General features: G+C 32.9%; 2 protein-coding genes across 2 annotated transcripts; one reads left to right on the top strand and one right to left on the bottom strand.

Annotated features, from left to right (window-relative positions):
* The first annotated feature begins 1720 nt into the window (after positions 1 to 1720).
* On the top strand, positions 1721 to 5216 carry LOC137824684 (O-fucosyltransferase 20). Its single transcript, XM_068630357.2, has 6 exons — positions 1721 to 2665; positions 2905 to 3070; positions 3298 to 3387; positions 3600 to 3883; positions 4058 to 4316; positions 4424 to 5216. The coding sequence occupies exons 1-6, from the start codon at positions 2007 to 2009 to the stop codon at positions 4640 to 4642; spliced, it is 1677 nt and encodes a 558-aa protein (XP_068486458.1). The 5' UTR covers positions 1721 to 2006; the 3' UTR covers positions 4643 to 5216.
* Positions 5217 to 8138: 2922 nt separating this feature from the next.
* LOC137830870 (FT-interacting protein 1) lies at positions 8139 to 11770 on the bottom strand. The gene has a single exon (XM_068638290.2). It carries the CDS (start codon positions 11649 to 11651, stop codon positions 8202 to 8204), a length of 3450 nt encoding a protein of 1149 aa, XP_068494391.2. The 5' UTR covers positions 11652 to 11770; the 3' UTR covers positions 8139 to 8201.
* Between the last annotated feature and the right edge of the window lie 1734 nt (positions 11771 to 13504).

Here is a 13504-nt window from a genome sequence, read left to right as displayed (position 1 = left end):
AATAAAAAGTAACATTATTATAGATAAATCGGTTACATTTATATACTAACCATTTTAATATAGTAAACGTTTTTCTTTTATGATTATCAGTTTCACTAAAAGTAAAAAAATATTAATTTTCACTTTTGTTTTTTATGCTCCTCGTAATAAATAAACTATAATTATTTTCACAGTTTGAAAGTATACAATTTTATAAATGATATACAATTGTATAAAATTATTTTTAAAGTAGTTGCAGTAGACCTAACAGTGTCATCATTCTTGATGTGACGTTTGTGGAAACTTGAAACACAAAATGTTGACCAAATTAAAACCCATGTTTCATTTCTTTGGTGAATAAATCTTAATTTTAAAAATAAAATAAAAAATAAATTATTACAAATATTTAATTTTATATGAAAATAACTAAATTTAACAACACAGACAAATACAGTGCTGACGTGTCAGTGGTTGAAAGAGTGAGTTTGTCTGACATGGCAGAGAGTAAGTGCAGTATGAAGAGGATCCAGCTGGCAAGTTGTCTCTATAATAATAATAATAATAATAATAATAATAATAATAATAATAATAATAATAATAATAATAATAATAAGCCTTTCAAATTAAAATGACCTCCTTGGAATCTAAAAATGTTTTCACATAGAAAACAGCTAAAATAAAAAATAATTTTGATTTATTTCTCTATAAATTCACAGTTAAGATAAAACTAAGAGGCTAAAATTATATAAAAAAAAGCTATGATAAATATAAAAAATTGTAAAATATAAAGAAAAATAGGTAAAATAAACTTCTTTTGATAACAAAAAAAAAAACTGTGAGAAAACTATCTTAAATGTATTCCTAATATAAAAAGGTTTTTAATTACTACACAAATTTTGTAAAAGTTTTTGGTAAGAATAAACATGGTGGAAACAATAAATAAATATTAAATGATACCTTTCTCTTCTGTCTTCTCTCTTTCTTGTTGATTCAGTCTTCCATGGCAGCTGGCTTTAGCCATGAAACAATGCACACACTCTTCAATGTCTATCCATTTTTTATGCATTTATAGAGATTGCTGCCTAACCCTAATAATATTCTTTTTCCCTTTTTCACACTTCAACATTTCATCTCTTTCAAATTTCAATTCCCATATTAAATATTTATTAATTTCTTAATCTTTCTTGTAAGATTTAGTGACCCTTTTAATGAATTTCTCCTTTCATAGAAGATTGGATAGTAAAATCTTTGAGTTGAAACCATTGATTTGGCTGAATTTAGGAGGATAAATACAACTATTTAATAAAAAAAAATTACATTTTTTTGGTAGTATTTGGGAAGACTTTTAAGAAGAAATAATATAATATTACTCTATCTAAAAAAATATATATATTTCTCCATGTGAAAAAAACTAAAATGTATGTATGTTGATTAATGAGTTAAATACCTAGAAGAGTTGAAGTTAGTGAAGAAGTTAGTCATTTATGATGCATATTTAATGTTTATCCTATTTTTCACAAGAGAAGATTGCTTTTAATTTTGAATATTGGAACTTTTAACATTGATTTTGATTTCTATATTTGAAAAAAACTATATCCTTGAATAACTAGGAAAAAATGGTTAGATTTATTTAATAATGATTTGGCTATGGTATTTCAATAGAAATAATAAAATAAAATGTGTTTGAGTAAATATTTAGTATTTTTTAGGCAATAAAAAAAAAAGCAATCTTGTTCAAAACACATGAGCAGCAACAAAACGTGTAATGATGAGACGAAAGCACACAAAAACCAAACAAGTTTTTGTCGAAACTGAAACCGCAGCTACTTTTTGATCGACGCGTTGCCTTTGGTCGTCAGACAAACTCGGTGTTCCCGCCGCCCCTTCTCTCTCCTCTTTCTCTCTCTAGAAAAGAATTGAAATTTAAAAAGTCATTGGCAATAATCAACACATCACAAGAAGGGTTGTTATAAAACTCAGCAATCAAATCAAAGAAGCTTGAAGCTTGAATCTTGAAGAAGCAAGCAATGGCAAAGTCCAAGAACAATGCCAAGAAGTTGTCATACATTTCAGTTCCTTCTCAGATCATCAACTCCATATCGTCTTCTTCTCTTCAATCCTTGCTTGAATCTCCCAAGAAATGTGCAAGACATTCCAAATTCTTCGCCTTTGTCAAGTGGGGTAGGCCAAGATTGTTCCTTTTTACTCTCTCTCTCCTTGCCTTCTTCGCCATGCTCAAGTTGGGCTTGAATCTGGACACCCCTTTTCCTCCCTTCCCCTGTGCAACCTCAGTAGGCCTCTCAAAATCCCTGCCCGGAGTTGCATCAGGGAAGGTTGGTGTTTCGGATGGTGGTGATGACACTGTTTCAGAGCCTCTGATTGCCAGTGTGCAGTTACATGCACAGGTTCCAAGTGGGGTGGAAAGGGATGGGGAGGTTGAAAAGAGTGAGTTTTGGAAGCAGCCAGATGGGTTGGGATATAAGCCTTGTTTGGGTTTCAGCAGGGAGTATAGGAGTCAGAGTCAGGGGGTTGTGAAGAACAGGAGGAGGTACCTCATGGTGGTGGTTTCTGGAGGGATGAATCAGCAGAGGAATCAGATTGTTGATGCTGTTGTCATTGCTAGGATTCTTGGGGCTGCTTTGGTTGTTCCCATATTGCAAGTTAATGTCATTTGGGAAGATGAAAGGTAAAAAAATATACATATTCTTGATCGTGGTCCCGTTCTTGGTTGATCGTTTATGTTGGATCATTTTATCAATTGAGGAGTTGGATTTGGCTGATTATGAATTAAACTGTTACATTTTTGGATTAAATTTTAATAATCACCACCAAGCATAAGTCTTGTTTTTGATACTGGTTTAATTTCTCTTCTTATTTGCAAATGTCACAAAGAGTCTTTTTTCTTATCGGGTTTCCATTTTGCAGTGAATTTGCTGATATATTTGATTTGGAGCACTTCAAGAGTGTTCTTGCCAATGATGTGAGAGTGGTTTCATCTTTGCCATCAACACATCTAATGACAAGGCCAGTGGAGGGGAGCCCTCCTCCTCATGCCACTCCCAGTTGGATTCGGTCGCACTATCTCAGAAGAGTAAGTTTGTTTCTTCTCCACATATGATCATTTCTATGGTTTCTAATAGAAATATAAAAGTGTTGTAGTGTTATACACAAGTTGTTAGAACCCTCTATGTCAATTTGTTAACTATAATGCCAATATATTAACATGTATTAATTCTGCAGTGTTAATTGTGAAAGCTTTTACTTGAGTGTTGTTCTTGTTGGACAAGAGTTTAACATGATTCTTATTGTCTCATGCAGTTCAACAGAGAAGGTGTCTTGCTTTTACGTGGATTGGATTCAAGGCTGACAAAGGATCTTCCTCCTGATCTTCAGAAGCTTCGATGCAAGGTAAAAACGAAGTTCATATTCTTATGGCAATTTGGAACTTTCTTTATATGCTTATTTGGATGTAAACCTGAAAGTGCATTTGAGAGTTTCTCAGTTGAACAATATTCTATATTTTCGGTAGAAAAGTTCTCAAAAGCTCTTATAGTTTGTATCCAAATAGGTCCTATGTGTCAATTGAATGTAGATTCTAAATGTTCTCACTTTTCTTTCAGGTTGCTTTTCATGGTTTGAGATTTGCAAAACCTGTTCGGGAACTTGGTGACAACATTGCTGAGAGAATGAAAAGCAAGGGACCTTACCTTGCTCTTCATCTGCGGATGGAAAAGGATGTGTGGGTAAGAACTGGTTGTCTACCTGGTTTGAGTCCTGAGTATGATGAGATTGTAAACAATGAGAGGATACATAGACCTGAGCTCTTAACAGCGAAATCAAACATGACATACCATGAAAGGAAGCTGGCTGGTCTCTGCCCCTTAAATGCTGTGGAGGTTACCAGGTATATATAATCCTTCATTCTGTGGAATATCAACAAGCTTTATCAATTATTAATCTCTGTGGAAAAACCTTGCTAGTGTGATCTTAATCCTTGTTTAAATAGGATTTATGTGTGTTATGATGAGTATTAGGGTGTCAAGCTTTTCTAATCCTTTTTCCTCCTTCTGATTTATAGGCTGCTTAAAGCTCTAGGAGCTCCAAAAAGTGCTAGAATTTACTGGGCTGGAGGACAACCACTAGGTGGGAAAGAGGCCTTGGAACCACTGATCAATGAGTTTCCATATCTCTACAGTAAGGAAGATCTTGCTTTACCTGGAGAACTAGAACCATTTGCAAATAAAGCTTCCCTAATGGCTGCCATAGATTACATAGTCTCTGAGAAGAGTGATGTTTTCATGCCATCTCATGGAGGAAATATGGGCCATGCAATTCAGGTATTGTAAGATCATAAGTTTTTCTTCAGTTAGAATAGTCTTTATGTAGAGGGTGTGTTATATGTGATGTGACAACTTCTAATTTTTGAAGCTACATGTTATTTCAGGGTCACCGGGCTTATGCAGGTCACAAGAAATACATAACACCAAACAAAAGACAAATGCTGCCCTATTTTCTGAACTCAACCCTCCCTGAAGAAGAGTTCAATAGCATTATCAAGGAATTGCATCAGGACTCATTAGGCCAGCCAGAACTCAGGACTAGCAAGGTTGCAAGAGATGTCACAAAGTATCCTGTTCCTGACTGCATGTGCAATGACTCATAACATCATTGATCCTAATTAATCGCACATATGATACCAAGCTTTTGGTACAAATATTACACAGAAATGGATGCACAAACATAAAAATGAAGCCGGTTTGGACGATCGGTATGATTTTTTATCCCTTGCCAAACTTCTTGAGGTCACTTCCATGGGAACCACAGTTCTTGATAGCATCATCTTTAGAGGCATAAAGTCAAGTATGCATATCCCTATAGGTTTCCTCACATTATTCGTTAAATACACAAAATATGTATTCTACTGTGAGGCAATGTAGATTTTCATCAGTTGATAATAGGCTCAATCAATGCATAGAACAGATCATTCTTTGATTCTTTATAGACTTTGTATAGGAGACATTTCACTCCTTGTTGTGCCAATTCTTTGTAGAACATATCAGTATAAATTCCCAGTTTCGGATGGAGCTATTTGCTCTTTCTAGATCACCTTGTGCTATCTCTCAATTCAGCAGCTGGTGTATTGCACAAGTTGCAAGTTGGAAGAAACTGAACATGTGATTGGAATAGTTTTGAAGTATATAAAAGGTGAAAAATATTGTTATTTTTCTGATGGAAAATTTCCATTAAGCATCATTGCTATTTAAGTAATTGAATTGAACTGGGTCTTGTGTTTTAACATGCAAGAAATTACCACTCCATTTATTACCTTTTAAAGACATAATAACAAAGGTTAAAAAGGTTTGGCTATATTCACTTTATGCCATTCTTGCAATTTCTCATAACATAAAAATCACCAAATTGGATTTGGTGGGGATGACATGTTGCAGGTGAATGTATCAATCAAGGTATTAAATGAATAATCGTTATCAAGGAATAAGACAAAATGCCTTTAATATTACTATCTGAAGCAGAAGTTTATCAGTTTCATGTGTATTCTAAAGATAGGATTAAGGTGCCATTTGGAACCATTTTCCTCAGAAATAAGATATGATATAAACTAAATGACATAACATCAAAATCATCTGTCTTTGTCCCTAGAATTGTCAAATTCCAAATGACTGGTTCAAAGTTCAACTCTAAAACACTGTGATTATGCAGCTAACAAAAAGTTTTTCAGGAAAAAAAAAACTTTTTTATCTGGGATTAAATGATACTAGTTGATTTTTTGAATTGAAATAAAGTTAGTTATTTTGAATTGTATTTGAAGAATAAGAACAAAAGAAGTGACAGTGATTCTGAATGAACAGCTGTGTCCAATAAGAATGCACTGGCAAAAGGCTGTGATTGATGAGAAGCAGCTGTTCCCTTTGAGAAAGGGAATATCAGATGTTTGGAAATTGGAACATGTGAAAACCCTAGTTCCAATGGAGCATAGCTTCTACAAGAATCAGAGTGAGAACATTTATTTTTATTATTAATACATTTGCAACTTTATTTGTTTACTTTGTATTTTCTATCTTTCTAATTTAATTTTTTAGGTTCTTCTTATCAACTTAATGAATAATATTTATGTTTTCAATATTCATTTTAAAATGGTAATATATCCTCTTATTATCAACCATATCATAACTTAACTTGATATGTTATTCTATATATTACATATCTAATTTAATGAAATTATTTAAATCATTACAACATTTAACAAAGTAGTAAAATATTAATAATTTTAATTAATATACTATTTATTTTTCATTTTATTTTTTTTCCTTTCTCTTATATCCTTTTTAAAAATACTCCTTTATTATTTTACTTAAATGTTGCAAATATAATAAGAAAAAAGATTAAATCTATTTATTCAATTTTAAAATATTTACCACACTCAACAAAATATATTACAGTAAATTGAATTTGTGAAGTAATGTATATATTACTCTATATTTTATAAAATTCTCATAAATTTGGTAATTTTTAATTAAGTTTTATTTTATTGATTATTTAAAAAAAATATATTTTTTAATTGAGTTTTCGTCCTTTGCTTATCTTCACTTGGTAAGAGACTAATGTGGTAAATATGAAATTATATTGGGAAATTTTTTTATTATTTCATTAAATATGAGTTGGATAAAGAGATTATTATAATTTTCAATGACTTTCATGTCATCATTTACAAGATTAAACAACTGTCATAGTCACTACCATAGATTTGGGTGACAATAACAATATCTTATCCAAAATGTTTTTAATGAAAATAATAAAAATGATTTGTTTTAAGTTAATCATAATATTATTTTATTTTAAGTATAAGATCTCACATTTTTTTAACAGCAGTGAGTAAAATGACATGTTAAGATTTATAGAAACTCAATTGAAAATACTCAATTTTAGGGTTTAGGGTTTCAACTTAATTAGTCCTTTATATAATTAAATTAATAAATAGATTTAGTTATAAATGTGCTTAAATTATTAATTAAAATCAATATTTAAATGTATAATTTTTATTATCAAATAATTTTCTTACAAGGAAAGAACTTAAGATATTATTTATTTAAATCACAAAGTTTCATTAAAAAAATCATATTTAAAACATTGCTATTATACTTAATAAAGAATATATATAATTGTACTATCTTATCTCATTAACAGCCATATCACAACTTCATTTAATATGCTATTCTATCTATATTACATATTTAACTCAATAAAACTATTTAAACAATTACAATATTTAATAAATAATGAAATATTCATAATTTTAATTAATATACTATTTATTTTCCATTTTATATTTTATATTTATTTATTTTATCTTTTTTAAATACTCCTTTATTATTTTGCTTCTGTAAAATAAATGTTATAAATGTAATAAGAACAATATTAAATCTATTCATTCAATTTTAAAATATTTACTATATTCAACAAAAACATATATGTCGCATCAATTAATTATTGCAAATAAGGTAGTACAATGCATTCAATTTCTTAAATATATATTTCTTATTCTATGTTTTATATAATTAAGTTGATAAATAAATAAATCATAAGTGCACTTAAATCATGAATTTAAATTTCTATTTTTTATTATCAAATAACTTGATATTTATAAAAAAAATCTCAATATTAGTTATATTTAAAAATTTATTTAAATTATTAAAAAATATTAATTTGAAGCATTACCTTAACTATTTCAATTATTAAATTTTGAATTTTAAAGTTTCCCAAAATTTCTGTTGCCTAAATTTTCTTGGAAAACAACTACAAAATTTAGTTTTTGAAGAAGGAAAATGTTAATTTTGACATTTGCAAATTAAAAGGTACTAGTTTAGAAATCTGATCTCACCAATACCATTTTAAAATTACTTTATTTCAGTGTAAAAAATTAATTTTCTTTTTAACTTATAATCTTGTGCATCTTATAATCTGATGTATGGTTGTGAACATATTATCACTTTTGAAAAACACATTCCAACTTTCATTTTAGAGTAGTTTTTAACAATCATAAACTAAAATGCAAGGTTAGAATGAAAAACATCAGATGAATTCTGATGATGCAGAAGAAGTTTTAGGCAGTGAAACACTGATTTGATAACTAAAGCATGAAATGAATAAACTTCAAAGTGTTTGTAAACTATGTATAAGAACCAAAAAAACTTTGGAAAAGAAGATCACAGTAAACTATCTGTTCTAGCTGGGAGTCTTTTGAAGAAATTACTTGCTACTGAAGGCAACTTGCTCCTAAACCTTGGATGTCTCAGAAAGTACAAGCCTGTAACCAGAGCCACCACTCTGAATGGTGTTGCATAGAGAGTCACAGCAGCACAAAAGCTAAACACCACAAAGATGCTGCTTGCTCTGGGGTCTCTCCAACTCAGTAGAGACTGAAACCTCTCCCCTTGTGTAGCAATGTCCCCAACAACTGTCTGAATCCTTCCTGCCACAGTTCTGAGCCTGTCATACCTCATTCTCACAACATCTTGTGATCTTGAAGTTGGAAAAGTGTCAAACTCTTCATCAAGTTCGTCTGGATGAACAGCTTCAGCCCAGGAGAGTTTGGTATCCATGTGGGGAGGGTGTCTTGGCCGAAACCTGTAGTTCCACAGACCAATCAAGAACATGTAGAGAAACACAGTTGGTAGGATCAATTCGGGGTACCATATGAGTATAAGGAAGAGGATGTGAACTAGGATTGATGTAACATGGTTCTTCCAGAGGCAAACATCACTGAACCACTTTCCCATTGTGATCACACCAGAGAAAAGTGACATGATGCGGAAGAAGTTAGCTTTGCTTCTTCTCATGCTCCACAAATGGGAATCAACGTCCAACATGTACTCCACCACCTCCTTCCTCAGAGGGGGTTCGGCTCTGCCTAACCTCGAAGCCACAATGTTCATTGCTTGGTACCTCAAGTTGTCTATTTGGTTAACTGTGAAAGGATGTAAGTAATGAATCTTGGGAAGCAAAGGTTGGCCATAGATATGAACCATGTTAGCCACTGAGAGTGCTGTGAACCTCACTGCTAACTGAAGCTCTCCCATCTTCTTAACCCCATGTGGGTGTAGAACAAGAAGAGGGTGAGAATTGGTGTAGATTCTATTAGCTTCAAGTGTTGATAGCCTTATTCTCACCTTTCCAATCCGAGAATCTCTAGCAGCGTTGCTACCAGTAGATTTTTCTCCACCTAAATGGCAGTTGTCAAAAACTCCCAATGTTATCACAGTGCAAGGATCATAAACCTCCCATGTGTATTGCTCATTCCATTTAGGACTAAAAGTGTCAAGAAGTGTTCTTGTTCTGACCCATTTCTGACCATACTTGGCAACACAGTATGCATCTGTGCTGCCTCTGCCATCCCTCATCTTCATTGGGAGAAGCCCTTGAGCTCCTAAGATGCCTACTTCAAGTATCCCAATAGGTTGCTTCCATAGTTGTCTTGCTGTTGGTCTTTGATCACTGCTGTACAATGTGGACTCATCTAGGACATGGTATCCACCCTCAAGGCACACTCTCATGTGAATCCTGCTTGAAAACTTGAGCTCATTTCTTCTATCACCTTCCAACATTCCAAAACCAAATTTCTCTAGACTGAACCAGCGCGAATGAACCGGCCTTTGGTCTAACCGCTTCTCAAAGAGGGTCATTGGTAGGCTTATCTTCCCAAGCACCTCATCTTTTGAAGGGTGCACACGATCCTCCACAGTGATTGTTAATTGCTCCTCAAATGGCTCACATGCTACAAAAACCAAATCTTCATTCCAAAATGGGGTGGTTGTTCTGGTGGGGCATATCTTGGTTGTTAGTACTTGGCACCCCACTTGAGCTTTCACAAAAACCTCAGGTAGACGGTTTCTGTCACCCGGTATTACATCTTGAGCTTCAATGACATTCACCCTGAGATACCACAGTTTTGGGGACATGTATACCTTGGATCTGATGTTGAAAACACCCTCTCCATAGACAGTGGCAGCATCAGAATGCCAAGCTTCTGAGAAAGCCTCATCAGCTTGTGTTCCCATCCAAACTGCTAGCATAATGTCACCCCTGTTCTCAAGCCGATACCACTGAGGAGCTAGTGGACTATCTGGTGGAACTCTCGTTGGAACCTCATTGAGGTCAAAAACCACCCTTCCAAGATAGTCATCTCTCCCCACCATTGCTTTATCTTTCACAAAGACTTCTAAAACAGAAGACTGAATGCGGTCTTTGGAGAAAGCAAACACTTGATTCCACTCCGGGTTCAGTTTATGATCAAAGTGCTTTGTTCTTCCCCTGTAGTTTCCCAGCTTCACTTCCACATAAGGATCACAGCTTGAGGTCATGCTGCTTGCGGGAAGATCTTTCGCCTTCACAACACGAACATACAGATAATACATCTGCTCAACAAGGTCAAATGTACTAGTGAATCTGTCACTACCACTCATCCACCCTCTTCTACCATAAGCTCCACCACTAGGCCACCGTTCTCCATTGGTGTCACTGAGATTGTAGTTTTCATCAAGGCCAGTAGGGACTTGGGGACTAACTTGGTGCGTGGTGAGTGGAGTATTCTGCGGTTGTCTCTCTACTAAAATTCTTGGCTGTTGTGGGTTGGTTCCCATGAGGTTGTAGGCTTCATCATGGCTCGCATGGACTTGTGGATTAAAGGGTCCTCGTGGTCGTCTCTTGATTGAAATTCTTGGCTTCTGGTTGGTGTCATTATGATTGTAGCCTTCAACGTAGCTTGGTTGGACTTGTGGATCAACAGAGTGCATTGTGAAAGGAGAATCTTGAGCTTGTGGTCGTCTCTTTATTGAAATCCTAGGCTGTGGATTGGTGTCATTGTGATTATAGTTTTCATGATGACTAGATTGGACTTGAGGATCAACTGATGGAGTACCTGGTGGTCTTCTCTTTATGGAAATCATCTGTGGCTGGAGAACTTGGTGCTTGTTTAGTTGTTGGGTTGTCTCTGCCACAGCTTCTCTGCTTTCTTCCTTTGGCTCTTGATCTATAACTTGTGCACCAGAGTATACTTCTGCTTCTTCTATAGATTTTGGGGTATCAAATGTAGGAAGTTCTTCAATGGAACCAGCTTCTGATGTTGTTCTGTCTGAGGGAATGATACGAGGAGGAGGAAGGGTAGTACTAGTTGTTGATTCTGGTGCTTGGAGTGGAGTAGAAGGTGGGAGTTTTTCTATTTCTGAAGGAAAAACAGGAGAAAGAGGTTTTGGTTTGGAGTTGGAGTTGGAGTCAGATGCAATGTATATTTTGAGGCCAATCTCACCCTTAACAGGTGAGAGAAACCATTTGTTTTCAAGTGGGAAAATCTGATACACTTCTTCACCTTCCTTGACAATGTTGGAGCAAGGAATTCTCACCCTTCCAAGGAAGTTTCTGCCTGGAGTAAGTCTCCTCTCGTTGAAGACAGATACTTCAATAGTTTGGCGATGGTAAGGTTTGGTTGCATCCAAATGGAAGATTAGTTTTTGGTTCCAAGTGGGATTGAGGTTCTTTGGGACAGTTCTGGTTCGGCTAAGCTGGTTTTCAAAGTCTACTTCCACAAAGGGACTTGCTGATCCTTCACCATCTTTTGGCATAAGATCATGAGCATTAATAACCTCCACAACCAGTTTCATGACCCTTTTCTTTCTAGCCTCGCTCCACAACTAGTTGCAGCTAGGTGGCTTGCCAAAGTAACAGGAAATTCGATTCCGAACCAAGGAACTTCTACTTATCAAGAATGCAAAAGCCAAAAGAAAACACCAGAGTAATGTTATGGTTCTCACAAGTTCTTGCTTCACTTTTGGTTAAGAAAGGAATAATTTCATGGAGAAGCTGCATAACCTTTAGCTATCGGAAGATGGGAAAGCAGAAAAGAATGAGAAAGCTTCAGATTGATCTAACTTAAAGCCAGCATCATTCTTCTGATTGTGGTAATTCTATGTTAGTTCTTCAACAATATATTTACTACTTCAAGTCATTTTGCAAATTTTGTTACCCAAATTTTTGTGTGTGTATTGTCAGGATGTTGTTACATATTCAATGGATTGGTGAAATGCATGCAAAAATTAAAAATATAACCATCAAATGTATAAAATATAAATACTAAAAGTTAATTTCAGAATTTTGATTTTGTCCACTTAAACAAACAAATATTCCCTTTAACTAGTGTGTCATTTAGTTGCTATCTGTTTGCCATTTCTTTTTGTTGTATGTGCAATTTGAATATCATTGTCTAATGAGACAAGAAGGAAAATTTGTATGATTCTTAACTTACTGATAAAGCAAAAGATGATTCTGAACTTTCTGTCTGTGAATGTTCTAGTTACTTGATGAAGTTAAATGGTCTAAAGGACTAGTTTAATGAAAGCAATTGCATGGTTATTGTGTGTTCAATTTTCAGGATAATTGCTTTCTTGTATGTGCAGCAATGTCTGAGTGAAGAAAAAAGTGAAGAAAAGTAGCAGGAAAGGCATAGCTGAAGCTGCAAGAAAGCAATGGTAGATTTGGTTAAGGTATGTGTCATATCATAGACTGTGATACTTTTCTTGTGCTTCATTCTCCCCCTCTTTTTAAATTATATTTGTGTTTGAAGAGTATTAAAAAATACATTTTTGACACACTTTTTTCATTGTTTGAAATTTATTGAAACTCTTTGAGGAATTGTAGCATGGAGCATGTTTTATTTAATGATTCTCTTTCATTATTAAAAAAAATTATTAAATAAAAATTAATTCTAAAGACAAAATAATTAATCACTATTTTATAAACTAAAAAATTATTGGTATTTAAAGTAGTTTTTATTATTAATAAAAAAATTATAAAATATTTTATAAATTGGTATCTAATTACTAACTATCAAGGTTTTAACTACTACTGTTTTGTTCTAAATTAGTTTTTATTAATCTTTTAAAGACTAATTTATAATTAAAATATTAATAACTAAAATTTTGATAGTTAATTTGGATATTAATATAAAAATTATTTTATAATATTTTATTAATTATAGAGATATATTAAATATTAATAATTTTTTAATATTTAAATTAGTATTTAATTTAGTTAATTTAATTAATTTTTAAATTTATTGTAGTGTTTGTTATGAACCACTTAACAAACAAAAAAAAATGTCCAAATTTGCTCTGATATTTGATATATATTCCATGCAAGTTTTAAGTGGAAAAGATAAGGAAGTAATAATTAGTCAAAATAATTATTTGAGTCTTCTGAATAAAGCTAAAACAAAAGCAAATAATTTAGAAGTGTGGGTACTTTATCTAATGATATAGTTGGAAAATAAAAAAAGGGTAATTTTTTAAATAAACAAAAATAAATATTTTTATTATTCTATTTTCGTTGGTTAATTTTTAAATATAATTATGAAAAATATTATAATTATAGATAAATAAATATACTGCTATTATTAATCAAACAAATTACCTTAATAGTGGTGAATTAATTAAAATGTGTTAAAAAAACAAAAGCAGGT

The sequence above is a fragment of the Phaseolus vulgaris genome, chromosome 11 (genome assembly GCF_051622355.1).
Source record: "Phaseolus vulgaris cultivar YP4 chromosome 11, ASM5162235v1, whole genome shotgun sequence".
Classification (NCBI taxonomy): Eukaryota; Viridiplantae; Streptophyta; class Magnoliopsida; order Fabales; family Fabaceae; genus Phaseolus; species Phaseolus vulgaris.
This window is presented reverse-complemented; position numbering and strand designations above follow the sequence as displayed.